The sequence below is a fragment of the Sciurus carolinensis genome, chromosome 12 (genome assembly GCF_902686445.1).
Source record: "Sciurus carolinensis chromosome 12, mSciCar1.2, whole genome shotgun sequence".
Classification (NCBI taxonomy): domain Eukaryota; kingdom Metazoa; phylum Chordata; class Mammalia; order Rodentia; family Sciuridae; genus Sciurus; species Sciurus carolinensis.
The window spans coordinates 12,772,788-12,799,120 of record NC_062224.1 but is presented as its reverse complement, the minus strand read 5'-3'; the positions used below and the strand labels follow the sequence as shown (position 1 = coordinate 12,799,120).

The following is a 26,333-nucleotide window of genomic DNA, read 5'->3' as shown; positions in this document are numbered from 1 at the left end:
TCTCCTCTCTGCCCTCCCTCCCCGCCCTGCCCAGCTCCGCTCTTCCCGTCTGAGGTGGCGGTCGGCCTCACCTCCTCGTCAGCTCCATTTTACCTCTCCTACGCTCTTCCCTTTCCCTCGGGCCCGAAACGGCCGGAGCACCTTCCCGCCTCCTTGGGGTGGCTGCAGAGCCTCTGCGCTTTCTCTCTCCTCGGATCCTCGGTCCTCGCCCTGCCCCGCCATGAATGAGGAGTACGACGTGATCGTGCTGGGCACCGGCCTGACGGTGAGCTGCGGGCGGAGGGGTGCGGGGCGGCCCGCGCTCTGCGGGCCCCGGGGCAGCGGGGCCTCCCCTCGCCCAGTCTCCGGGCCTGGCCGCCACTCCCCCGCCATCCGGTGGCCGAGTGGCGGTGGACGCACCCCCCGGCACACGACGGCCCTGCGTCCCAGACCTGCCGGCCCGTGAGTCTCCTCGGGGGCTGCCTTTCGCCGTTGCCTTGGTTTCGGGGAGGGGGACGTGGCTAGTGGAAATGGACTGATTTGAAGGAAGCGAGCATTCACCAAGTTTGCGGCGAAACACCAGGGAATGGAAACCCAGGCGGTGCATCTGTGAAGGTAGTCAGTCGGGTAGTAACGGCCGAATAAAAGCAGGTGAGAAGAAGCTTCACCCGTCTGCAGAAATGAAGAGGAAAGGGAGAAAAAAAAAAAAAAAAAAAAAAAAACTTGCCCTGGGGGTGCTGCTGCTCCTCCACTTCCCTTTTGGTCTGTGACCTCTCGCGATTGGAAGCGGAGAGGCACTAGGCAGAGGGGGAGGTGTAAACCGCTCGCAGTGGCCTTTCCTAGTTAGTCTACAGCCGCTGCCACTCGTGTCTTTGACTGCCAAAGCCCGGGAGGTTTCGTGACAAGTCATTGAATAGGCACTGCTTTAAGTTTTGGGAGAAAATGCAGAGATTAGTTTTTCTTTCTTTTTAAAATTCCTCCTCTTCCAAATAATCCATGTTGCTTCCTTTGAAGCACTCTCTCAACCCACTTACTGAGCATCGGTAGAATTGACAGTTGTCTCAAAACTTGGGTGTCAGATGCTTTTGCACCTGACTTTTGCCATCTTTTCCTTTTGTTTGGTTTACTTCCTGCCTCCACTGTCTGTTCTGAATGCTTTCTCTTAAGAAACATTGGTGATGGATTGCTAGAGGCCAAGATCTTTCTACTACTTAGCTCCCTTCAGGGAGTTAAGAGATAAATCAATAACATGAAGAATGAATTCCTAATATACGAATGCAAGGCATATCTAATGCCATGGTATATTTATTTTTCTGTATATCTGTGCTTAGAGTTCTTTAGAGAATATTCTGCAAATAATGCAGGCAGGTTTTGTATCTTGCACCTTTCCTATTGCTTTTTTAAAGAAAACGAGAACTGTTCTTGCAGAAGACTTCAATTTGTAGAGAGGACCATTCGACTATCAGTTTTTTGGGGAAATTTGAAATTCTGATGGGGCTACTAAATCATGAATACTGATGTAATGTAGATGAACACTGTTGTAAATCTTGTGAATTCCATGTAGTCCGATCGCAAATGCCAGAGTCATTTAATATAAATCATCACTTAAATTTTTTTGAAATACGTTTTCTCAGAATCAAATGAATTTTTATAAAGCTAACACCCAGAAATAACTACTTTTGAATTCTCTGGGTGAGAGAAAACCTTTGCGCTTTCTTTCGGCAGATTTTTTTTTTTTTTTAAAGGAAAAGGTTATCTTTCTGTTTATAGTGACTTGTGATGATTGTTGAACATCCATTTCTGAATATTTTATTATATTTGAAAAACTCAGAAATAGACTTGTGACAGTCTAGGAAATAGTACCAAACAGATGTGATTATTTGTCCAGAAAGTCATTTAGTCATTTAAATGTGGGGAATTTGGTTGAATTTCTTTTTTGATGCTAAGTTGGGGAAAACGTTGGATGCCTGAATGAATAGGCCTACACACTGCAGGTTTTTTGTTTTTGTTTTTAACTGCCTAATTAGGATCTCAAGCTGAATTTAGTTGTTTGTGGAGGATTTTGGCCATCGGGATGGGTACTGTTGCTGCCAACAGTTCTAGGAGCCAGTTCATTCCCCTCTTTTTTCTATGATTATTGCTAGTCTTTCAGATTTGCTCATGATTCAGGTCAGTTGAACATAGACCAGTGAGTACAGTGCATCATCATGCAGGTTTCCACCTGCCTAGTTCAGAAGCATCACTTTGTATCTAAAGTGGTACACAGTCTTATAGGATAACAAACAAGTTAAGATAATACACTTTATTTAAATTTGCATTTGGAGTGTGAACTTTTTGTTGAGTGGTGGATACATACTTACCAATTTCTGCTGTGGTTTTATAGCTAGCTATGATAACTCTTTAATCTGTTAGTCTTCCTAGATTATTTTGTGAGATGTTCTTTGAGAATTATATCAATTCAGGGCAATCACATTGCTGCCATCATTGATAGAAGTAGTCATGATAGAGGGATTCTGATTTTTAGTGATACCAGGACTTAGATGGCAGTTCAGTGTGGAGATCACTAAAGTTAAAAACCCTCAGATTAAAATTAATTTTGAGTATCTGAAGTGAACATACCGTTTACTTTCCTTAATTTTTGGTTTATAAATATTTAGTACCTAATACTTAAGACCCTAATAAAGGTATATGGTATCAAGTATAGATGCCAAATATTACATGATGTTCCTAGTACTTTGAGTGTCAGGAACTTTTACTGTTAAAGGAGTATGAGGAACTGTTGGAGATTTGTATATTGCTTTAGTTGGCATTGTTTGTATCAGTTGTCTGATTAGCTCATATTAATCTACAATTTTTCCATTTTGTTTTGTTTATTGTTAGTTTTTACAAACAATAGATCTCTACAACATGCCCTAAATTAAAAAATTTAACACATTTCAAAAATTTAAAAAATACACTATAACGAGTCTTAGGACTGTTGTACAATGATACAAATGGTACAAAATCATAAAATATGAGCCCACCATCTGAATGACATCCAGTAGTTACAGTTAATTCACAAATGTTAATAGTAACTTTAATAAAGAAGACCTGAAACGTTTTGGTAAAAATTAAAGTCTTTATTCTGAGGAAAAAAAAGAGTGTTCTATATATTTGAATTTTATAAGAAATTGTGAGTTATTCCTTTAAAGAACTATAGCTTTTAGATAAAAACCTTTCTAAATGATATCATAACTTCTTTAACAAACTAAAGAACATTATTAATTTATTTGATAACTAAGATTTTATATCACAAGGATTAATTATTATCTTAAGCTATAACCTTATGAAGTCATTAAGACCTAGGAACTTCGAGTCTCAGTGTCTCTCTCTCTCTCTCTCTCTCTCTCTCTCTCTCTGTCTCTCTGTCTCTGTCTCTGTCTCTCCTTTGGTACTGGGAATGGAATCCAGAAATGTATAACTACTGAGCTACATCCCCAACCATGTTTATTTTTTTGTTTATTTATTTAGAGACAGGGTCTATATAGTATTATATTATATTCTTTTAGCAGTGTAGAAACAATCTTTTATTATGAGTTTAGAAGAATCATTGGACTGGCAGATATATTTTTTTTAGCTTCAGTTAACTTTTGGTTGTATTTGTTCCAGGTGATGGCTTTGAAGGTAGTTACTGTCAGCTCATTGATTTTTCTGTATCTTTCAATTTTTAGGCCCTTTATTTTAGTTCTTAGCCTTCAGTGCTCTCTTTAGATCCAGTGGGTCATGCTTTTTGGCAGTAGAGTGTGAAAAGTTATATGTGGAAGCTGTGCAACACTCAGAGTTATTTGCTGTGATTTTTCTCTTCAAAAGTTGAACCCTGGAGTCCATTTCTTTTGTTAGCTGGGAATATGACTGGTGTTCCTGTTTTTTTTTTTTTTTTTTTTGTTTGTTTGTTTGTTTTTTTAAAGAACCTGGTTTCGAGATTAAAGTATTACCCTACTTTCATATATTATATTGAACTGTCTGTGTTAGTACCTTTTTTTTTTTTTTTTTTTTTAGCAAGTTAACTGTTTTAGATGCTGTTAGGGCTGATTTGTAGTTATAAAATACTTTCAGTTCTGTTTATCAAGATATCATTAAGAAAATGAAAAGTCATGCCACAAATTGGAAGAAAATCTTTATGCTACATGTAAAGAATGAAGGACTTAATATATCTCCAGAATATATAAAGAACTTTTCATAAAGCAGTAAGAAAATGACAGGAAACCCATTTTAAAAGTGAGCAAAAAATTTGAATGGATACTTATTAAAAGAAGATACCCTAGTCTTAGTCAACTACAAAAAATACTAAACCTCATTAATTATCAGGAAATTCATCTTAACAAGAATGGGCTAAAATTAAAGACAACATTAAGTTTTGGGCAAGGATTTGAAACTTCAAGGACATTTTTCATATACTGCTGACAAAAGTATAAATTGTGCAACTATTTTGGAAAGCTGATTGATAGTGTTTGCTGTCCTTGTTAGCTAGCTAACAGAAATATACTTGAAAGCCATGTGAGAGTGTTCATAGAGCATTGTTTGTAATAGTCAAAAACTGGATACTTTCCAAGTGTGGACTAAGTAAAATGTGGTATATCTGCAGCTTTGTTACTCAATGTGTGGTCCATACATCAACTGCATCTGCATCGCTGGAGAATTTAGCTAAAAATGGAGTAGTTTAGGTTCCACTCAGGTACATGAGTCATTTTAACACCCTCTCCCCCATCCTAACTATGGACTCAGATGGGCCCCTCCAAGTCTCTAGGAGTCATGGATGCAACCTGAAGTTTTAGAAGTTTCAGAATCTATTTAGGAAATGCCAGATCAGGTACTACACTTTAATATTCTCTGCTTGCAAGATTAGGTATTCCTTCTGAAATGGTACAGAATAGTAAATTTTTGGTTTTTCAGGCCATATGATCTCTACCACAATTATGCAACTGGGGCAGTGTGAATATAACTGTAGACAATATATACATAAATGGGGCATGGATATATACCAGTAAAACTTTATTTAAAAAAGTAGTCTGCATGCTGAATGTGGATCATGTATCTTAGGGATCCCTGCTTTGTGGCATTGAGAATAAGCAAATTACACCTTGCACAAAACATGAATTTTTAAACGTAATGTTGAATGAAAGACGTGAGATCAAAATAAATACATGATTTTATTTATATGGAGTTCAAAAACAACACATCATTGCTGTTAGTAGCATGAGAGTGAAGGCAGTGGTGGTTATGAGTGAAACAGGGCATGAGGGACTTTCAGAACGTGTTTTGTTTCTTGAGTCATTAAAAACTATGCACACTTGTATACTAAAATCAAACCTGATAGTTGTTTAAATCATTTAAAAAATGTCAAACAAATGCATACATCATAGAGAAAAATTGAGATTTTTATGTTAAAGAATAAATGTTTCAAAGTCAAATAGATTATTAGGGGAATGAAATCGTACTTCTCTGCTGTCTAGGGTATTTTGGGCAAACTTGAGAGACACTAAAGTTTATAAATGTATGTGGAATTTCCTATGTCTTCAAAAATAAATCACTGATCTCCAAAATTCTGGTATAAGGTTTCCAAATGAATGTATACCCCATGTCTGTGTTACTACTTACTAACTGATCTTTCCTTTTTTGTGTGTATTCTTTCTTCTTGATCCTACTGCCAGCTCCCATCTTGTTTGATTTGTCTGAATTTGTCCAGGTTTTATCATTTTTTAGAATGACCACTGACGATTCAGTTGTCAGTTTAGTAACGGTTATCCTTTATCCTGGAGGCTTCTTCCTTTGGACCCTATTTCTCAAATATTTTGGTCTAGCTTCTGTTTACACTCTTAAAAATTGAAAATCTTAAAAAAAACTTGTTTATATAAGGGTTGTTTCTGTCAATATTAGAAAGCAACAGAAATTTAAAAAATTAATTCACTTAAAATAACAGTAATAAACCCCATTACATGTTAGCATGCATGACAATTTTATTAAGTGTAACTTTTTCAAAATAAAGATTTATGAGGAGACCATTATTGTCTTACACTTCTTGCAGATCTCATTAATGTCTGACTTTATAAAAACTACTGTGTGTAGTTGGTTGTGATAATTGTCTATCTGAAGTTTATGAAAATAATCAGAACATACAAATGTGTAGTTGGATCAAGAAAGGAATATAGTAATAATCTTATAGATTATTATTGAAATTCTTTTATTTACATGAAAACACAAACATCAAATTTTTAAAAACTGAATTGTAATAATAACCCAAAAACTCATCAATGGTTTGATATTCTGATACATTGAAATCCATTGATAGAGCTTACACTATATATTCCTCTCTTTTCTCCACTGCATGATTTTAGAACATTTTTCCTATGTCATTTGGAAACTAGCTTACTGAGTAATGCAGATCTCCCCAATGTTGACACATTCATTTTCCAATAAAAAAAAAAAATCATCTTTGTTAATACTGTCACTGAAAAATCATTTAGAAGTCAGTATTAGGGACCTGATGTATGTGCCCACAATTTTAACTTCTTGTTATTCGCAACAAATGGTGTCAGTTATTTTCCTTTATTTTTGAGAAAATGCCTGACAAATACCTAAACCTGATTAATCATAGTTTGTTAGTCAGTTGGTTTTTTTTTTTTTTTGCGGTGCTGGGGATCGAACCCAGGGCCTTGTGCTTGCAAGGCAAGCACTCTACCAACTGAGCTATCTCCCCAACCCCTCAGTTGGTTTTTAAAATCAAAATGATGATCTGTGAAAAAAGTAGGTAGCTCAGCTTACTAGTCAGTGACTTAAAAGATTTTTCCTGAGCAATAAGTACTGTATATTTCCCATTTTATTATACAGAATATAAAAAGAATATATAAAAGATACATTTTAATAAACTAATTTCTGTACTTCATTAAAGATACCTCTTAAGCAAGTGCCTGTTAATGAAGAATATAATAACTGCTAGTTGTTTAGAACCTCTGTCTTTGTTTTCTTCACTATTGATTTTGCATCATCAGTGCTAATGCAAACCTAGTTTTTAAAAAGTGACTCAGTGTTCTTGGTGTTGTTATGAAGAGTTGTTTTTGTTTGTTTGTTTGTTTGTTTTTTGCGGCAGGGTTGGGGTGCTGGGGATTGAACTCAGGGACACTCAACCACTGAGCCATATCCCCAGCCCTATTTTGTATTTTCTTTAGAGACAGGGTCTTACTGAGTTGCTTTGCATCTTAGTGTTGCTGAGGCTGGCTTTGAACTTGAGATCTTTCTGTCTCAGCCTCCTGAGCTGCTGGGATTACAGGTGTGAGCCATCATGCCCAGCTGTGAAAATAGTTTTAATGTTGGGAGCCATTGGGGTCCAAGACCACCCTTTGAATCCTGGTTATTTTAAGGCTTTCTTCATGGAATATGTCATGTTGCATGAATATAAATGTTAGTTACTAAGAATTCTTTTTTTCTAACAAGAGAATTCTTAATGACAGACTTTCTTTTTTAAAGAAGAATCAGTTTTAAATATGTTGTGAGACTTGCCTTCTTTTAAAGATACTTATGTTTTCCCTGTAGGAATGTATTCTGTCTGGAATAATGTCAGTGAATGGAAAGAAGGTTCTTCATATGGATAGAAACCCATATTATGGAGGAGAAAGTGCATCTATAACACCACTGGAGGATGTGAGTGTTAATAAAAATTAATATGCCTTTTATATTTTGAATGTTTTACTAGTTAATCTTCATTTTACTCCTTAGAGATGGTTTTAATTTTTTTTTTTTTTTTTTTTAATTTACTAAATAGAAGGTCTGGAGCACCATAAGTTTTTTAGGAGCTTCTTGTTTAGGACTGTAGAAATTTTAATTGTGACCTTTTGTTGCCATCTAGTGTCTATTATCTTTCAAAGTTAATAGAGTGTAGACTAGGAAAATTGATGGGGATGGAGGGACTAACGTACCAAGCACAATGCCAATGCTTTCCATGTGGGTGTTATTTTTTCTCTGAGTCACTCAAAGGCATATTTTTATCCCCATTTTTTGGGTTACAAAATAGTCTCTGGAGGGTTAAAATTTTAGGGATTGGTTGTGAACCTGTGTTCTACAATTCCAAGCTTAGTTCCCTTTGCTTTATTAACCTATTTCCTGCTTTTTTAGGACATGGCCACATGAAGCATATTAAAAAAATTTTTTTTCAGAGCTGGGGTCAGGGCCTTGAACATGCAAGGCAAGCACTGTACCACTGAGCTACATTCCCAGCTGCACGTGAAGCACTGTGTCTTACTAAAACTCATTTATTTCTCTGTGTGGGGCTTGTTAAACATCCACATGTATCCACCATTAACTTGGACCTCTTGGTTCAGGTGACGGCCACGGAATTTCTTTGTGTATAGTCTGGAACGATGTGCTGTCACCGTTCCTTCCACACATAGCACATTTATTAGCTAATAAGTTTTAATAAGTTGAGCACATTTTCTTCTTTCCCTTTTTTTCTTTTTAAAATTTCTTTCTTATGGTGAATATATTCAGAGACATGAATTTTTATTGTGTATCTACCAACTTTACTTATTGTTTTACCTTATCAATAAGATTCATGAAATTGAGTTAATATTCTCAAATTTTAAACTGCAAGCTTCCTTTTATTAAAGCTTCTCCTCAACTTAGGAATTATAAGTTAGCTCTTCCTACTACTAAACACCCCAAACCAAAAATCAAAAGCCCCCAGAAACAAAAACAACACAAAGAAGTTTTGGGGAGCGATGGATATCTTTAATACTTTTTTGGTGGTAGTATCATGGGTGTGTACTAGTCTCCAAATTCATCAGGATGTATACATTAAGCATGTGCAGTTTTTTGTATATCAATTATACATTGATGAAGCTTAAAAAGCTATTTACTAGAACTAATTTTAATTATCTTTTCTAGTTTGGAGAATCCAAAATTTATTTTTAACCCTGTAACTAAAGAAGCAAAATTGGTGGGGTAATGACATTTTTATGCCCCCTAATGTGATACAGTATGATGTAATCAACAGTTTCTTACAAACTAATGTGATCCTCTCAAAAGAAAAGTGAGAAGACTTTCAAAGATGAGAATAAGAAGAAACAACAAAAATGCAATGCTTGAATCTTTAGTTAATTGTGGTTTTAAAAACAAAAAGACTACTAAAAGAGCTACCTCAGCCTTTTGTTAGCTTTTTATATGGGGGGAAGAATGAGTTTGATTTCTACAAATAAAGGGGTGTACTTGAAGAACTAGAGTGTCACTGACAGTTTTGTATTCTTGTTTTCCTGCTAGTGAAAAACAAATTAAAAGTTTATACACTATTTACTCTATTTTAGTTTATTTTGTAATTTACTCTATTTAGTATTGGTTAACCTATTTTATTTACATATGTATTAGGACCTTGCTAAAATTTTTATCTGGTAAAAAAATAAAATTCCCTCTTGTAGTAGTATTTCCTTATTGTACCAAAGCCACTTCATCACGAATACTTGTATAATGGAAAATTAAATTTTGTTACATTTTGTTTTACTTTTAGTTATACAAAAGATTTAAATTACCAGGACCACCACCAGCATCAATGGGGAGAGGAAGAGACTGGAATGTTGACTTAATTCCCAAGTTTCTTATGGCTAATGGTAAAGAATTCTGACTTAATTTATGAAAGTACACTGGATCTGATTTGGAGGTAGAAATTACCTCTTGAAGAGAGAATATTGTGGGTGTGAGGAACTGGATTTTGTTGAATGGCAATAGTATGGTTAGTGATATGGTCCATTAGAGGCGTCTGGAGTCAGTAAGTTAAGAATGGAGCGAAGTGGGTGTGCCTTATTAGTAAATAGCTCTAGAGAAACAAAGATATGATGTAGCACAATTCATACCAAATTTTGCAAGCATTTTGTGAATGTAAGTTTTGTAAAAAATCGTAAACATTTGACATAGCTGTAAACATTGGTACTTATTAGGATGTGGTGTAGTCCATACCAGAATTGTAAACATTTGTAACAGATTTCCCTCTCTATGCTTTGGGTGACAATTTTAGATAACTGGCCCTTTAAAACTGAAACGTTTTAAAAGTTTTTCTTGTGTAGGCTTTTAAAATTATTTTTGTTCATATTTTCTCTCTTTTTAGAGGCATGCGATATCCTTTTAAATTGCTGTGTTATTAGCACTTGATGACACTGGAAAACTAAATTCTTGGTTATCAAGGTCTATGTTCTATGAATAAAGTCTATGCTACCCTTACCTCTTTTTTTTTTTTTTTTTTTAGTTTTTATTACATAGTTCATTTTAATAGAAAGAGACCTTATTTGAATTTTCTCTAAAATTTAAAATTTAGTTTAGCTAAATTCTTTTTGTTTTAGAGTTTGTTTTAGAATTTAGCTAAACTCTAAAACAAAGTTTTATTAAGTAATATTATTAAAACTAGGGAGCAGTTAAGTTGAAAGAAAGAAAAGCAAATTTACATAATTCTAATCTCACTATCTAGATTTAATCATGGTTAATATTCTGGTACATGACATAGTGTTTTTGATCCCAATTAACATATTGTTTATTTTAGCCAATGTATTATGAATGTGTGTATGTGTGAAACCCTTTTGTATACTTGTAGAATTGTATTATGGGGACAAAGACAACAATCTTTTTAAAAAGTCTTTTTGTTTTTATTGCCACATTTTCTTTTCACCATTGATATTATCCTATCCATTTCCCAGTATCCCCCCAGCCCCATTTCCAGAATCTTTCTCAACCCTTGATATTATTTGTTTTGATTGCCATTGTGTCATTAAGAGGCAAAATCTGTACTTTTAAAATGTCTGTTTTTTAGAGAATGGTTAGATATTAATTGACTTTCCTATTTAGTAAATTGGCCAGCCTTGTGTTAGTACATTCTCCCATTGAGGTTTTCTGTTTTTCCTTATTGATGTGAAAGAGCTCTTTATAATTAAGATTATCCTTTTAAAGATATGTAATTTGCCTTATAATTAATTAAATTTTTTTTCTGTATACCAAAGGCTTTTTTCATGTCATATTGGTTGATCTTTTTTCCTTTCATTGTTTTTTATTTGGGAGGAGGTGGGTTATGCTTAGAAATTTTCTTTCCACCTCGCCTCAAGCTTATTAGAATGCTAATGGTTGTTTGAATGATTTTACAGTTTCATTTTTTTTGTCATTTTACCATATAAGTAGATTCACCTTTATTATGAAATTTATGTGCTTTGTTGTCCTGTTGGTTGAAAAGTAGAGACTGAATGGGTATGTAGCTCAGTGGTAGAGTATTGCCCCGCATGTATTGAGGCCCTCTGGGTTGAGTCTCTGAGAATACATGCAAATACACAAACACACACACAGACAGGTAGAGATTGAAGTTTATTATTCAGGACGGCCAACCACTTGTCCTTCAATACTATTCATTTTTTTTTCTATGTTGATTTGAAATTTTATCAAGCATTGATTTCTTAACAGATTACATTCTTACACATGGTGTCTACATATTATTTTCCCCTAACTTGGTGACCAGTTAATATAATTATACAGTATTATCTGTACAGTTATAATTGTACTTTAATATCTGGTTGCATAAGTCTCTCATTACTTTCTTTATTGTTCTCAAAAAAGAAAAAATAGTTTTTGATGTTTGACAACTTTAGTATGTGTATCTTCAAAGCAACTTTAAAATAATTTTAGTTTCACAAGCTTGCTTTTTTTGTTACATAAGAATGTTTGGGCTTATAGGCAGGTAGTACTTTTACTTGCATGCCTGGCTTTTTCTATGTCTAGTGTTGATGTTCACTTTAATAAATATAAATTGACTTGGAAACTGAAATATTTTGGGAGTTGTTTCTTTGAAATATGATAGAAACTGTAAAGCAGCCTAAATCCATTTGCAGTAATACTGCAATTCTAAATCTCATGCCTCTAATATTTCATATCTTTGGCAAAGCAAGTTATAAAAATTATTAATGTTGAAGTCATAACATTAGAAAAGAAACTTCTATATCTGCAGTAGGTATGCATCCTGGTTTACCATTTAAAATATGGCTTTGCAGATTTGTTCTGTAGGAGCTATTGGACAATACTAGGAAGAAATTGGGAAGCCATTAGTATTAGTAAATGTGCATTTATTTCTGTTAATTTAAATTTTTTTTTTTTAGTTGTTGTTGGACTTTTATTTATTGATTAATTTATATGTGATGCTGAGACTTGAACCCAGTGCCTTATGCTTGATTAGGCATGCGCTCTATCTCTGAGCCACAACCCCAGCAAGATTAAATCTGAAGTTTGAATTCTGTGACTTTTTTAGGTCAGCTGGTTAAGATGCTGCTTTATACAGAGGTCACTCGATATCTGGATTTCAAAGTGACTGAAGGGAGCTTTGTTTATAAGGGAGGAAAAATCTACAAGGTTCCTTCCACTGAAGCAGAAGCCCTGGCATCTAGTAAGTAGTTTCATTTTATCTTCTCAGGATAATTAGATTTTTATAGTAGAAAGGAATCTCAGAAATCCATCTATCCAGTCAACAAATATTTATTGAATGTCCATCATGTGCTAGATACTGTTCTAGGCAGTGGAGATTACATTAGTGAACTTAAACATTCTATTTGATTAGGAAGAGAAGTTTCTTTTTCATTGTCTTTCTAGTAACTGCATGTTGCTAGTAGGAAGAGCTGAGGGTCTACAAGGTGGTAGTTTATAGCTGTCTGTCCACTTTTTAGTGTAAAAAGAAGTGAATGGATTATCTAGTACTTCTCTAAAATAAGTAACCAATAGCGCAGTCAACATCCACATTGATATTGATCCCTTCGTAGATAAGATTTTTTTCGAAGACTTATTTTCTTTGTATCTAATAAGAGACATAATTTAACTTATGTTTAATTACGTATTGACTGTAATTACTTGTTACTGGGGGTAAACTTAAAGACTTTCTAATTAACCTTTATTAATTTTGTGGATTATATTTTAAAGTGTGAAGCTGGAGGTGCTGTTATCCAAATTTCTCATATCTTAATTTACATTTTGCCTTAGGGGCCTAAGTTAATGACATTCATGTTTAAATTTTCCTCTTACACTTTTTTTTTAATCCCTTAGTGTCCTAGTGTGAGTGTATGGTTTTTGAAAATTTCTTTTTTAGGTTTAATGGGACTGTTTGAAAAGCGTCGCTTCAGAAAATTCCTAGTGTATGTTGCCAACTTTGATGAAAAAGATCCTAGAACTTTTGAGGGTATCGATCCTAAGAAGACCACGATGCGAGAAGTGTATAAGAAATTTGATTTGGGCCAAGATGTTATAGATTTTACTGGTCATGCTCTTGCACTTTACAGAACTGATGAGTAAGTGTTTTGGTTTTTAAGATTTGTAATTTTCTTGGAATGCTGACTAAATTTCCAGGTTCTCCAAATTGGAAATTCTAACAGAACATAGAGCTGTGTTATACTGTAAAAGAAGAAGTTCTAGTTGTTTAGTGTTGGAACCTTTTAAATGAAGTCAGAAGGTAGTGAATTGAAATCTCTTCAATAAAAGATCTTTAAATTGAACAACTAAGAAAGAAAATTAAAACCCTCTTCTAATATTCATTTCTTTTCCAGTTATTTAGATCAACCATGTTGTGAAACCATTAATAGAATTAAACTTTACAGTGAGTCTTTGGCAAGATATGGCAAAAGCCCATACCTTTATCCACTCTATGGCCTTGGAGAGTTGCCACAAGGATTTGCAAGGTAAGAGCCCATTTTTAACTGATTAGCTAACATCTCACTGATTCTGAACTTTATCTCACACAGGCACATGAGCTTTGGTTTTAGCAATGAGATAAGGTATTCATGTATTTTTCCTTTTTTTTTTTTTTTAAGGTGTTGAGAGTAACATGTTTGCAAGTGCTCTTCTGATGAAACTTATCCCCCATTCTTTTATTTTTATTAATGTAAAATTTATGCACAATGAAACATCTTTGGTTTAAAAAAAAGCTTGACAAATGTACTGACCCTGTATAACCACAACCCAAGTCAAAATATAAAATATTTTCCTTAACCCAGAAAATTTCCTGGTTTTGTAAACAATACATCCCCTTTCTCCTGCATTACATTTGTGATTTCTACCACCAGCTTATTTTGCCTGTTGTTGAAGTTCTTATCAAGGGAATGATACAGTGTGCATGTATTTGTGTTCTTTGCTTTATGCTTAACAAAATTTTTGACATTTATCCATGTCAATGCTGATAATTCATTCTTTTTGTATATGAATATACCATTCTCCTATTGATAGACATCTAGAATTTCACTCTGGGGCTTTTCTTTTCTTTCTTTTTTTTTTTTTTTTGTGGTGCTGGGGATTAGAATCCAGGGCCTTGTGTGTGTGAGGCAAGCACTCTACCAACTGAGCTATATCCCTAGACCTCTGGGGCTTTTCTTAAAGCTATTCTTAAATTTTTGTGTACAATTATATTTGCTGGCTGATATGGCAAGTATATGTTTAATTTCATAAGAAGCTGCCAGTTTTCCAGAGTAGTTGTACAACTTGTATGCATTCAGCAATATGAGAGTTCTGGTTACTCCCCATCCTTATCAATATTTAGTGTTGTCAGCTTTATTCTTTACTTTTTGACTGCACTGGGCATTGAACTGAAAGCCTCAGGTATGCTAGGCAAGTGCTCTACCACTGAGCTACATCCCCAGCCCTGTCATTTTTTAAAAATTTTAACCACCCAATGAGTATGAAATGCCATATGAAATGGTTTTATTTTGCATTTCTTGTGAACTAAAATTGACTACTTTTTCATGCACTTACTGACCATTTTTATAATTTTATGCTGTGACTGTTCAAATCTTTTGCAGATTTTTAACTTGGTTTTTTAATTTTTATTTGTAGTTCTTTTTTTTTTTTTTTAAATATCTTTATTTATTATTTTTACATGTGCTGAGGATGTTCAAGGCAAGCGTTCTACCACTGAGCTACAGCCCCAGCCCAAGATTTGTATATTTTGATATATTCTGGTGCCAAGTCTTTTGTCAGATGTATATTACAGATATTTTCTCAGTCTCTGACTTGTCTTTTGTAATTTTTACATTTTGATAAAGTACTGTATATCAAAATTATCTTTTTATGTTTGATGCCTTTTCTGTCCTAATCTTTGCTTACCCTGAGGGCACAAAGATACTCATGTCTTTTTCCAGAAGTTTAATTTTTGCATTTTAATCTGTCATTAATCTTGAAATAATACTGGTTTGTTGAATGAGGTAGGACTTGAGGTTCAGTTTTTTTTTCCTATACCTGTATTTAGTTTTTTTTCGTAGCATTTATTGAAAAGACTTTCTTTTCCAAGTGGTCTTGGTATCTTTATGGGAAAGTAATTTGGCCATGTAGGTGGGTCTGCTTTGGGATTCAGTTTTCTTTCAGTGATTTTGTGTTCTTTTTTTTTTTTTTTTTTTTTTCTTCTTATATCATTACCACACTGTCTTGATGGTTATAGTTTTGTTTTGTAGTAAGTTTTAAAGTCAGGTAATGTAAGTCCTCCAGCTGTGTTCTTTTTCAGAATTTGTTTTGGCTACTTAGGTCCTTTGCATTTCTATGTACATTTTAGAATCAGGCTGTCTCTTTCCAGGAAAAATACTTGCTGGGAGTTTGATTGAACTGAGTTAAATATATAGATTAATTTGAGGAAAATTTTCATCATCATAATAGTGAGTTTTCCTATTCATTTTAAAGTTATTTGCTCCTAATATATAGAAATAAAATTCATTTTTGTATATTTGTGTCTCGTGACCTGCTTATTAAAGTAATTCACTTATTCAACTAGTTTTATGGGTTTCTTAAAATTCTTACGTACATGGTTGTGTCATGTGGGAATATAGAGGTTAACAATCTTTACATGTCCCCCATATCTCTTACCTTTATTGCACTGACTGGGACTTCAAGAACAATGTTAAGGTGGTAAGAATGGACATTCTTACTTTGTTCCCTGAGTTAGGGAGAATGTCTTAAATATTATATTATTAAATATGTTTTCTGTAGTTTTGATAGATGGTTTTATCAGATTAAATTCCTCTCTATTCATAGTTTACTATGAGTTTTTCTTATGAATGGGTATTGATATTGAGTTAATCATGCAGCTTTTCTTCTGTATGTTAATATAATGAATTACAGATTTATTTTTTAATGTTAAAAAACCTTGCATTCCCAGGATGAGCTCCTTATTCATGATTCATTTGCTTGTTTATTGTTGAACTTAATTTGCTGATTGAATGTGCATATACAACTAATGCAAATAACAGACACATCGAGTTGTGTGTTTCTTTTAATGATATTGGTTTATAAATATTTCAATGTCCTTATTTGTATCAAGGTTTGGTAGTCCATAAAATGTTTGGAAGAGTTTTCTCCTTCCTTTTCTGAAAGTTTGTGAAGATTGCTATTGGTTTTTCTTAAAGTTTCATAGACTTGATCAGTGAAGCCATCTGAACCTGGAACTTTCTTTGGAGCAAGGCTTTTGATTGTTAATTTTCTTTTAATATAAATTAGCCTATTCAAATACACTAATTCTTATTGTAGTTTTGTGGTTTTCAAAGAATTTGAGTATTTCAAGTAAGTTTTTGAATTTATTGGTAAAAAGTTGTGCTTAGTGTTATTATTCTTTTATTGTACATAAGATCATTAGTGATGTTCCTTCATTCTGGTGATTGGTGATTTATATTTTCTTCTAGGATTTAATACCATTTATCTTTTACAAAGTACCAAAATTCTAGCTTCATTAATTTTCTCTGTAGTTTCCTATCTTTATCAATTGCTTTTTCTTAATTTCTTCCCTTTTTTTGACTTTTTATAGTTGAAACATGTTTGACTTTATACTTTTCACCTGTTATACAAGTTAAAAGTTTAATTTCCCTCTAAATCTGCTATCTACCATGGTACCACTGTATTTCTTTTGCCTCCCCCCCCCAAAAAAAATTAGAGTTATTTGGAAGAATAATTACTTCTAAACATTTGGGGATTCTCCCTAAATATTTTTGTTATTAGTGTCTAATTATGTTCAGGGAACAATCAATATTAATGTCTTTGAAATTAAGGCATATTTTATGGTTGAATATATAATCTTAGTGAATATGCTCAGGAAAAAAAAAAAAGTGTATTGTACATTTGTTGGGTGGAGTATTCTATAAAGAGAACTGGTAGCCAGGCATGGTGGTGCACACTGTAATCCGAACAACTTGTGAAGCTGAGGCAGGGCAATTGCAAGGTCAAAGCCAACCTCACCAGCTTAGTGAGGCTCTAAGCAACATAGTTGAGACCCTGTCTCTAAATAATAATATACAGGGCTGGGGATATATAACTCAATGTTAAAGTGCCTCTGTGTGAATTCCTTGGTGTACCTAAAAGAGAAAGAGAAATTGTAGAAAGATTCAAAGGTATGTTCTTTTTCTAGTTCTATCAGTTTTCTTCTTCTGTGTGTGTGTGTGGTGCTGGTAATTGATCCCAGGACTTTGGTCATGCTAGGCAAGCACTCTACCACGGAGCTAGGTACATCTTGTATCCCCAGCAACACTGTTCTTGAAGACAGTGTCAGCATATAGTTGAATAATTTATTTTAGTCCACTGTGACAATGTTAGCTTTTTTTTGGGGGGGGGTGCTGGGGATCGAACCCAGGGCCTTGTGCTTACAAGGCAAGCACTCTACTGACTGAGCTATCTCCCCAGCCCCACAATCTTAGCTTTTTAATTGGAGTATTTAGTCCATTTACATTTAATATAATAAATCATTATTATAGTTTATGGTTTAATATAATAATCCATATAGTCCCCACTGTTTACTGCTCCTGTTTTTGGATTATTTTCTAGTATTTCATCTTGATTGCTCTAATAGGTTTTAATCTTTACCTTTTTGTTTCATTGCTCACCCTACAAATTATAATCTTTTATCACAGTTTATATTTAGACTTAATATTGTACCACTTTACATAAATATAAAAACTTCACAACACTATCATTTTATTTACCATTTTCCTTTTTGCTTTTGTTTATATTTTACATTTCTCATACTTTATAAGCCCCATAGTACAATGTTGATTTTTTTGCATTAAGCAGTTTAAAGGGATGAACAGAAGGGCTGGAGGTGTAGTTCAGTGGCAGGGCACTTGCCTGGCATACATGAAGCCCTGTTTGATCCTGGTACTTGGTGGGTGGGAGGAACAGAAGGAAAATACTTTTTTAGTTAAGATTTGAAGAGATTTTTATCACAGATTTTTTTTTAGGGGGGGGATTCCTTTATGGCTCTTCCTTTTGTAAGGTTTCCCCCAATGATTAAAAAAATTTTTTTTTGTAGTTGTAGATGGACAGAATGCCTTTATTTTATTTTATTTTTTATGTGATGCTAAGGATTGAACCCAGTGCCTCACACATGCTAGGCAAGTGCTGTGTCACTGAACTACAGCCCCAGCCCCCCAATGATCTCCTGTGATGCTTCAAATTCTTACAGTACCTCAAATCAGTAAGGCTGTAGGCTTCCTGTTTCTGTTCTGTCTGCTCCAAGTTAAAGGACTAGAGAAGTAGTTCCCTTAGGGAAAGCAGTGTAAACCACCCAAGATCTCAGCCAGTTGATTCTTGTCATTTTCTGACTACTTTAGGCGCACTCTAGTGCCTTCTGATAATGTTTAGTTTACATATATATGTATATATGTATACATATATACATAAATTTAGTTGTAGGTGGACACAATATCTTTATTTTATTTTTATGTGGTGCTGAGGATCAAACCCAGGGCCTCATGCATGTAAGGCGAGTGCTCTACCACTGAGCCACAACCTCAGCCCCTGACAGTGTTTAGTTTTTAAGTCCCAAGTTATATTTATATGCAGAAGGATAAGACCAATGAATATAAGCTATTCCTGTTGCTGGTCATGTCTTTTTTTTCTCTCAGTATTCAACTGTATGACAAATTTGTGTTTTTTATTCTATAATTTATACTTTAATGAATTAAGCTAATATCCTTTTAGATGGTAATTTAGCAAATATATTGCCTATAATTCATATAGATCTAAGGAGGGAGACTTTAGCAATTAAAACATTTATTATAATTGAGATTTTTAAAAACTTTTTAGGCTGAGTGCTATTTATGGAGGTACCTACATGTTGAATAAACCAATTGAAGAAATCATTGTGCAAAATGGAAAAGTGGTTGGTGTAAAGTCTGAAGGAGAGGTGAGTAACTTGTACAATTTTAAAAATATTGTGTTCTTGTGAAGAAAATGTATTATCTACTAAGTACTTATTTTACTATGGCCATTGATGCTAGATTTCAGACTACATGAGATTTCTTCATGAAAGGAGGTATTCATCACAACCAAGGACTAATGTAGTTGCTTTTTCTTATTTTAAAAACGAATTTATCCTTTCCATTGTGTCAGTTGTTGCTTAAGACCAAAATGTCCAGTATTATGGATGATAATACTACATATTTACAGGTGAGTGTGCCATATTTAAATGGTGTGAATTGGCACCTGTCCATACATTGTGGAGCTGGCAGTCCTCACAGGTGGAGTTCTGAGTAGTTCCATAAATCTGAATTGTAGATAAATCACTGGTAAGTGGTTATAATGCATATTCTAGTTCAGAAGGTTTGAGGGGGCTCTGCCTTTTCTTAAAAGCTCTCGCAGATCATGATACTCCTGGTCTGCCAACAGTAACTGAATAAAATGGCAGATGACTGACTGGTTGTGGCGGAATAGGAACTAGGTGTTTCTATGCCCGAAGTGTTTTAGAGATATATAATCTGTATGTTGAGAAACGTTATCTTTGTACCTTCTATCTCCTGAGATATTGAATCTTTATAGTTTTTATATTTTCCAGGCTACTACTTTATAATCTTTTTTTGGGGGGTAGAGGGGAAGGTACCAGGGATTGAACTCAGGGGCACTTGACCACTGAGCGACACCCCCAGCCCTATTTTTTTTTTTTTGTATTTTATTTAGAGACAGGGTCTCACTGAGTTGCTTAGTGCCTCACCATTGATGAGGCTGGCTTTAAATTCTTTATCCTCCTGCCTTAGCCTCCCAAGCTGCTGGGATTACAGGTGTGTACCACTGCCCCCGGCTCTTATAATCTCCTTTTATCTTGATTGTCAGTACAACTGGCTTACCTACTTTAAATGAAGAACTACAAATCCATTAAAGAAAGAAATCAGATTGTTTGAAATGTTCATTAAAGTATTTTATTGATGACCACTTGTTAGATGTATCAGCAAAAATAGCACCAATCATATCCAAAAGACTTCACTCTTAGACCACTTTTTTTTAGTATTTAACCTTGTTTTATAAATAGATTATGAACTATAAAGGATAGTAAAAGACTTTTAGAAATTATAAACATAGAAAATTTAAACAAACCCTTTAGAGCGAGTAAGATCTGAAAGACTAAAGACATTCTTAAAAGATATAACAATACTGACTTACGTCCTTTGGCAAAACAGGGTGGTTCCTGATTCTTGGTCTTTCCTGTCAAATGATTGACTTTGTGAGGATCCTATACCTTCTTTTGTCTGTAGAGTTACATTGTTCACTCTTCAGTTCTTGAGTTTGGGAAAATTTATCTATGATATTGTCACTTGAAGAGCCATAATCTGAGAGTCACTTGTCTGATCATTTCACCATTAGCATTTCATGTGCTGTCAATTTGTGGTCCTCTTCTAATTCTGCTATTTTCTAATCCTGTTAATTTCTTTCTTTTGGCCCGTTAATAGGCAGAAAATGAAAAACTCTGAATGCTCTGTTTATTGAAAGCCACAGGTGACAACAAAATAATCTTGGTAGTCTCTAGTCTTATATATGTTCTTGTAGGAAGCTGGAATATATATAAGAACTGAAGGATGACATTTTACTGGTGCTTTGACCTTCTGACAGTTGGTTCTGCCATTCTTTTATTACTTAATTCCTAAAATGATAAAATGGTCAAATGTTTCAAGGTAGGGCAGATATCACCACCAAGATCTCACTGTGTATAATACATTTATAAATGGGTTTACTGGCCATATAAGGTAGATGTTTTCTATTTTTTTGGAAGACCTTTAAGGGAAAAAGTTGTGAAATATCAGTCCTTACAAATCGAGCCATTCACAAAACAAACTCAAAAAGTTTTAAAATTATTTTGCTGTTCCTGATGGTATCTCCTGGTCTAAATACCAAATAATCTCCTTTTACTAGTTGGTCACCTGAACTTCTGTTATTTGAGATCTGTCATATATCTACCTATGCTTTCAGCACAATAGTTGTTTGGGAGTTAGGGATACATGTTTTAATCTGATTAAGTTCTTTCCTTCTCTTGCAGGTTTTTCTTTCATTTCACTCTGCTGCACACAGCAGAAAGCTGCCTTAGGAAGCTTTTTAGGGCTTTGCCATGAGAAAGAAACGGGCATAATACATTAATCTTGGAGCTAAAGTTTTACTTAAAAAGAGTCTTAAGATGATGATTTTGGTCTGTTTATAATGCTAGTCTTATATATTCATTTATTTATTTTTTTGCCAGGACATGCACATATGACAACCCTTATATACACTATATAATTTAGTCCTAATAGCAATCCTTTAAGGACAGATAGAGCCAGAATTGGAATTCTGATCTGCCCTATTCTAAAATGTATACTTCTGAATACTATGCACCTGTCCAAGGAAAATTTATATGGACTGTGGGAAAAGCTTGTTTTACTAGTTATCTGTAGTTCACAAATATAAGAAATTCTGTTCAAGGGAAAATTAATATATTATTTTTTGTTTTTTGTGGAGCTAGAGTTCAAACTCAAGGCCTTACATGTGTTAGAAAAGCGCCAAACCACTGAGTTACATCTTCAGCTCAGGATACTGTATTAAACACTATAAACCACCCCCCCCAATTGAAAAAATGTGATTTGAAGTACACAAAACATGAAAGTTACCATCCTTGCCATTTTAAGTGTACAGTTCTGTAGTTTTAAACACATACATAATATTTTATAGCCATAACCACTAAGCATCTTTTCATCTTATAAAATTGAAACTCTGTACCCATTAAACAGTAACTCTCCATTCCTTTCATCCCAGTCCCTGGCAGCCACCATTCCTTCTCTGTGATTTCGACTACTTTTAAATATCTCACATAAACAGTATTCATTTTTTTGTGAATAGTTTTACATTTAGCACCAGTATCTTTAAAGTTAACCTAAATTGTAGCATATGTCAGAATCTCATTCCTTATTAAGGATGAATAATATTCCACTGTATGTGTAAACCCCATTTTGCTTATCAGTGGACACTTGGGTTGTTTCAACATTTTAGCTATTTCAATTAATGCTGTTATGAACATTGGCGTACAAATAAATATCCAAGACCTTGCTTTTCACTTCTTTTGAATTTAAATTTAAATTGATCATACAATAATTCTGCTTTTAATTTTTTTGGGAAACAGCCATACTGTTTTTGATGGTTGCAGTACCATTTTACATTCCCTTCAGGGGTGCAGTTTCTCCACATTGCTGCCAACACATCCCTGTTTTGATAGTAGCCATTCTAATAGGAGGTGGTATCTCATTGTAATTTACATTTGTATTTTGCTGATGATTAGTGATGTTTAGTGTCTTTTCACATTTATTAATAAGCCATTTGTTTCCTTTGGAGAAATACCTTTTCAAATCCTTTGCTTATTTTTGAATCATGTCAGGTTTTTTTTTTTAGTTGTTGTTTCAGAAGTTCTTGATATATTCTGGTTATTAATCCCTTAGATGTATCCATGTATATTTTCTCCCATTCTGTGGACTGCCCTTTTACTCTGTTTATAGTGTTTCTTCTTGGTACAAAAATTAAATTTTTTCATGAAGATTGTCTATTTCCTGTGTTTTTGGTGTGTAAGAAATTACTACCAAATTTAATATCATGAAGCTTTTGTCCTACTTTTTTTCCAGGAGTTTTCATAATTTTATATCATTGATCCATTTTAATTTGTGTGTATGGTGTTAGGTAAGGGTTCTACTTCATTCTTTTGCCTGAACTCTTTGTTGAAAAGATTGTCATATTTGTACAGATTGGCCATGGCATCTTTGTCAAAAATCATTTGACTGTAAATGTGAGGGTTTATTTCTGGGGTCTTATTTTAATCCCAGTTGCCTTTGTCAGTCTTTATGCTAGTACCACTGTGTTGACTACCTAGCTTTTTAGTCAGTCTCAGCTTGATCTTTTTCAAGATTGTTTTGGCTATCCCTTAATTCAATCCTTATGATTCAACATGAATTTTAGTTACTGCAACAACATTAAGTCTTCTAATCCATGAACATGGGGTTTCCCATGTGCTTATGTCTTTATAAGATCTTTTAAAATGTCTTCTTATAGATTGCTCGCTGTAAGCAGCTCATCTGTGACCCCAGCTATGTAAAAGATCGGGTAGAAAAAGTGGGCCAGGTGATCAGAGTTATATGCATCCTCAGCCACCCCATCAAGAACACCAATGATGCCAACTCCTGTCAGATCATTATTCCACAGAACCAAGTCAATCGAAAGTCTGGTGAGTTTTGAAGACATGCAGATATTGGATTGCTTTATTTCATCCTAAATTCCTAACTTTACATGTTGTACTGAGAGACTTTAGTTTACATATAGGAAACATAACGTGACCCTTTCAGCTTCTAAGGATCCTGTAGCATGTGTTGAAATAAACTAGAAGCCCTGCCTTGGACCTGTATCCATTACTTCTGACCTCAGTTTCTTCCTCTAGGTTGAATAAACGGACTAGGTGAATTCTTACAATCTCCTGGCTCTTAACATGAGTGACTGTGGAGGTTTATGCTGATAAGTTCAATTGAATCCACTACAGTTTTGAGTTGATGACATAGCTACTGCTGTTTCATCATTTGTGAACTTAATTCTTATATTTCATTTTAGCAAAGTGTTCATGGCTTTGAAATTAGAATTCTTAATTTGTTTGCTTTTAACCAGTTGTTTTCAGCTGTTGGGTGTTCCCATCTTTCTTTCGATTAGAAGCCCTACATCCTATGTATCTAAAATTCAATTTATAAGGGGTTATAAGCTTTTAAACAGTTAAGAGATATCTGTGTTATGATTTTTTTTTCCACTTTAAGAAATCACGTTGCAACCAGGTGTGGTGGGTGGTGCATACCTGTAATCCCAGTGACTGGGAGGCTTAGATTTGAAGATTGCAAATTCAAGGCCAGCCTCAGTAATTTAGTGAGGCCCTAAACAATTTAGTGAGACCCTGTCTCAAAACAACAACAACAACAACAACAACAACAAAAAAGGCTGGGGATATGTCTCAGTGGTTAAGCACCCCTGGGTTCAATCTCCAGTAGTGGGGAGAAATCATGTTGCAGAACATTATCACTAGGACAGAGGGACTTAATCTTACTGTTCCCAAACAGGTCCCTGCGTTTCTGAAAATGTACATAAAAGGAGCCCAATAATTTTCTACTTGAGAATATAGTTACTTAGAATACTGGTATACAGATCAAGTCAAATTATTATTATTGCCAACTTAAAAGTAATTTATGCTGACCTACAATTTTTAATAAAGGAGGAAACCAATATTTAATAAATCCTTTCTTAGCTATTCAGAATGTTTCCAAATGTGCAGGGTACAGAGCAGAAAATAGTAGATAATATGGTGCTGTGACAGAGCTGGAAAGGAATTTTATTTCCAAGTCTAGCAGTTCACAGTCACATCAATCCTTAATCTCTAATAGGTTAAAGAAAGTTCAGGTTATTAAATATTTGTAAATTTACCACAACCCAGTTTGCTTTCACATAGAGCTTAAGCTTGTAGGAGCAGTAACTCAATGAAATATAGTAAAGCCTGAGGGCACCCTTGTCCCAGGTTTATACACTTCAGGCCTCAAGCTGTTGTTATTTATTTCTAGATATCTACGTTTGCATGATCTCCTCTGCACACAACGTGGCAGCGCAAGGAAAGTACATTGCCATTGTTAGTACAACTGTGGAAACCAAGGAACCTGAAAAAGAAATCAGACCAGCTTTGGAACTCTTGGAACCAATTGAACAAAAGTGAGTGCTATGTCAGCTAACATCCAAACTGAGGCTTTATTTTGGTTCTGTGGTGAGGTGAGCAGAACACCACTGGCCAATGTTGGCTGCTGTGTGGGCAGTCTTGAAGTGCTTCATCTCTACCAGTCTTCCCCTCTGGGCTTAAAAATTCAGGCAAAGCAGTGACTTGGTGTGGGACCAACTAACTTGCCAATTTATTTTTCCCCTTCAGATTTGTTAGCATCAGTGACCTCCTTGTACCAAAAGACTTGGGAAAAGAGAGTCAGGTAAGTGTGGAGATCTGTAAAGGATATGTTAGGCTTTATTAGGAAACATCTTGTAAATACTTTTAAATATTTGTAATTTTTATTTCCAGATCTTTATTTCCCGCACATATGATGCCACAACTCACTTTGAGACGACCTGTGATGACATTAAAGACATCTATAAGAGGATGACAGGATCTGAGTTTGATTTTGAGGAAATGAAGCGCAAGAAAAATGACATCTATGGGGAAGACTAACAGCAGTACACATTAATATCTAATTAGGACAAATTTAATATTTGACAAATAATGCATATACTTGTATGAAATCAAAATTGTAAGGCCTGCTTTTGTAATCAAAAAATGGAGAGATTGAAGAGCATTGTATCAGTAAATACTCTTCCCCTTCATCTTTCTAATATCATGTATTAACTTGTTTTCATGGAGTGGCTATTCAGAATTGGCCAGTTACCACATTCTGTTCAATTTAACTGGCTTTTTTTCTAGTGAAGGAGCAGTTTTAAACATTGTGATATCAATACAGAGAACTTGATACAGTATTTGTATCTTTTAATCAGGGTAGATTTCGCAGTTGTGTGCTTCTTCTGCTCAAGAGCTGGATTCATACAATTTGTGTGCCATCTTGACATTAAGGAGATTCTAAATTGAATATTCCCTATAACTACATTTTGTGTTAAGTATTATGGCAGGGCCCAAATACCATAGCCAAAAGTTTGGTTTATGTGGGCATAAACTTCTAACCAAACTCCAGACTTAGGGATTCGTTTGGAGGAAGCCAGTATGTGGTTTTTTAACATAATAAAATTGATGAGAAGGGGAAAGGAACCTTTCATTAAAAAGCAGGTAAAATGTGGAAGCATCTTTTGTATCCCAGGTATGGCTTCTTCAAATGGACCAAGCTGCAATGCAGTATTGATTTGACAGAGCCTCTACTTCAATGATGTCTATCCCAAAATGGCTCCAAATGATTTCTGTACTGCAAAATAAAGCCAAACTCTGGAACCCACTGCCCTCTGTATTGGTCTGTTTGTGTCCTGATTGTGAGGGCCACAACACAGCTACTGCCTTGCCT

The 26,333-nt window shown here is 34.6% G+C and overlaps 1 protein-coding gene across 1 annotated transcript; it reads left to right on the top strand.

Annotated features, from left to right (window-relative positions):
• Positions 1–12: 12 nt before the first annotated feature.
• Gdi2 (GDP dissociation inhibitor 2) lies at positions 13–26,265 on the top strand. The gene is made up of 11 exons (XM_047519860.1): positions 13–265; positions 7,549–7,656; positions 9,512–9,611; positions 12,278–12,412; positions 13,106–13,304; positions 13,560–13,691; positions 19,063–19,162; positions 23,314–23,485; positions 24,852–24,996; positions 25,208–25,262; positions 25,352–26,265. The coding sequence occupies exons 1-11, from the start codon at positions 221–223 to the stop codon at positions 25,496–25,498; spliced, it is 1,338 nt and encodes a 445-aa protein (XP_047375816.1). The 5' UTR covers positions 13–220; the 3' UTR covers positions 25,499–26,265.
• The last annotated feature ends 68 nt before the right edge of the window (positions 26,266–26,333 follow it).

Excerpts from the sequence above, each read along its gene's own strand:
- Gdi2 (XM_047519860.1), top strand. The coding sequence starts at position 221 with ATGAATGAGGAGTACGACGTGATCGTGCTGGGCACCGGCCTGACG. Across the intron at positions 9,612-12,277 it reads CAAGTTTCTTATGGCTAATG|GTCAGCTGGTTAAGATGCTG; the intron begins GTAAAGAATTCT and ends TGACTTTTTTAG. Across the intron at positions 25,263-25,351 it reads ACTTGGGAAAAGAGAGTCAG|ATCTTTATTTCCCGCACATA; the intron begins GTAAGTGTGGAG and ends TTTTATTTCCAG.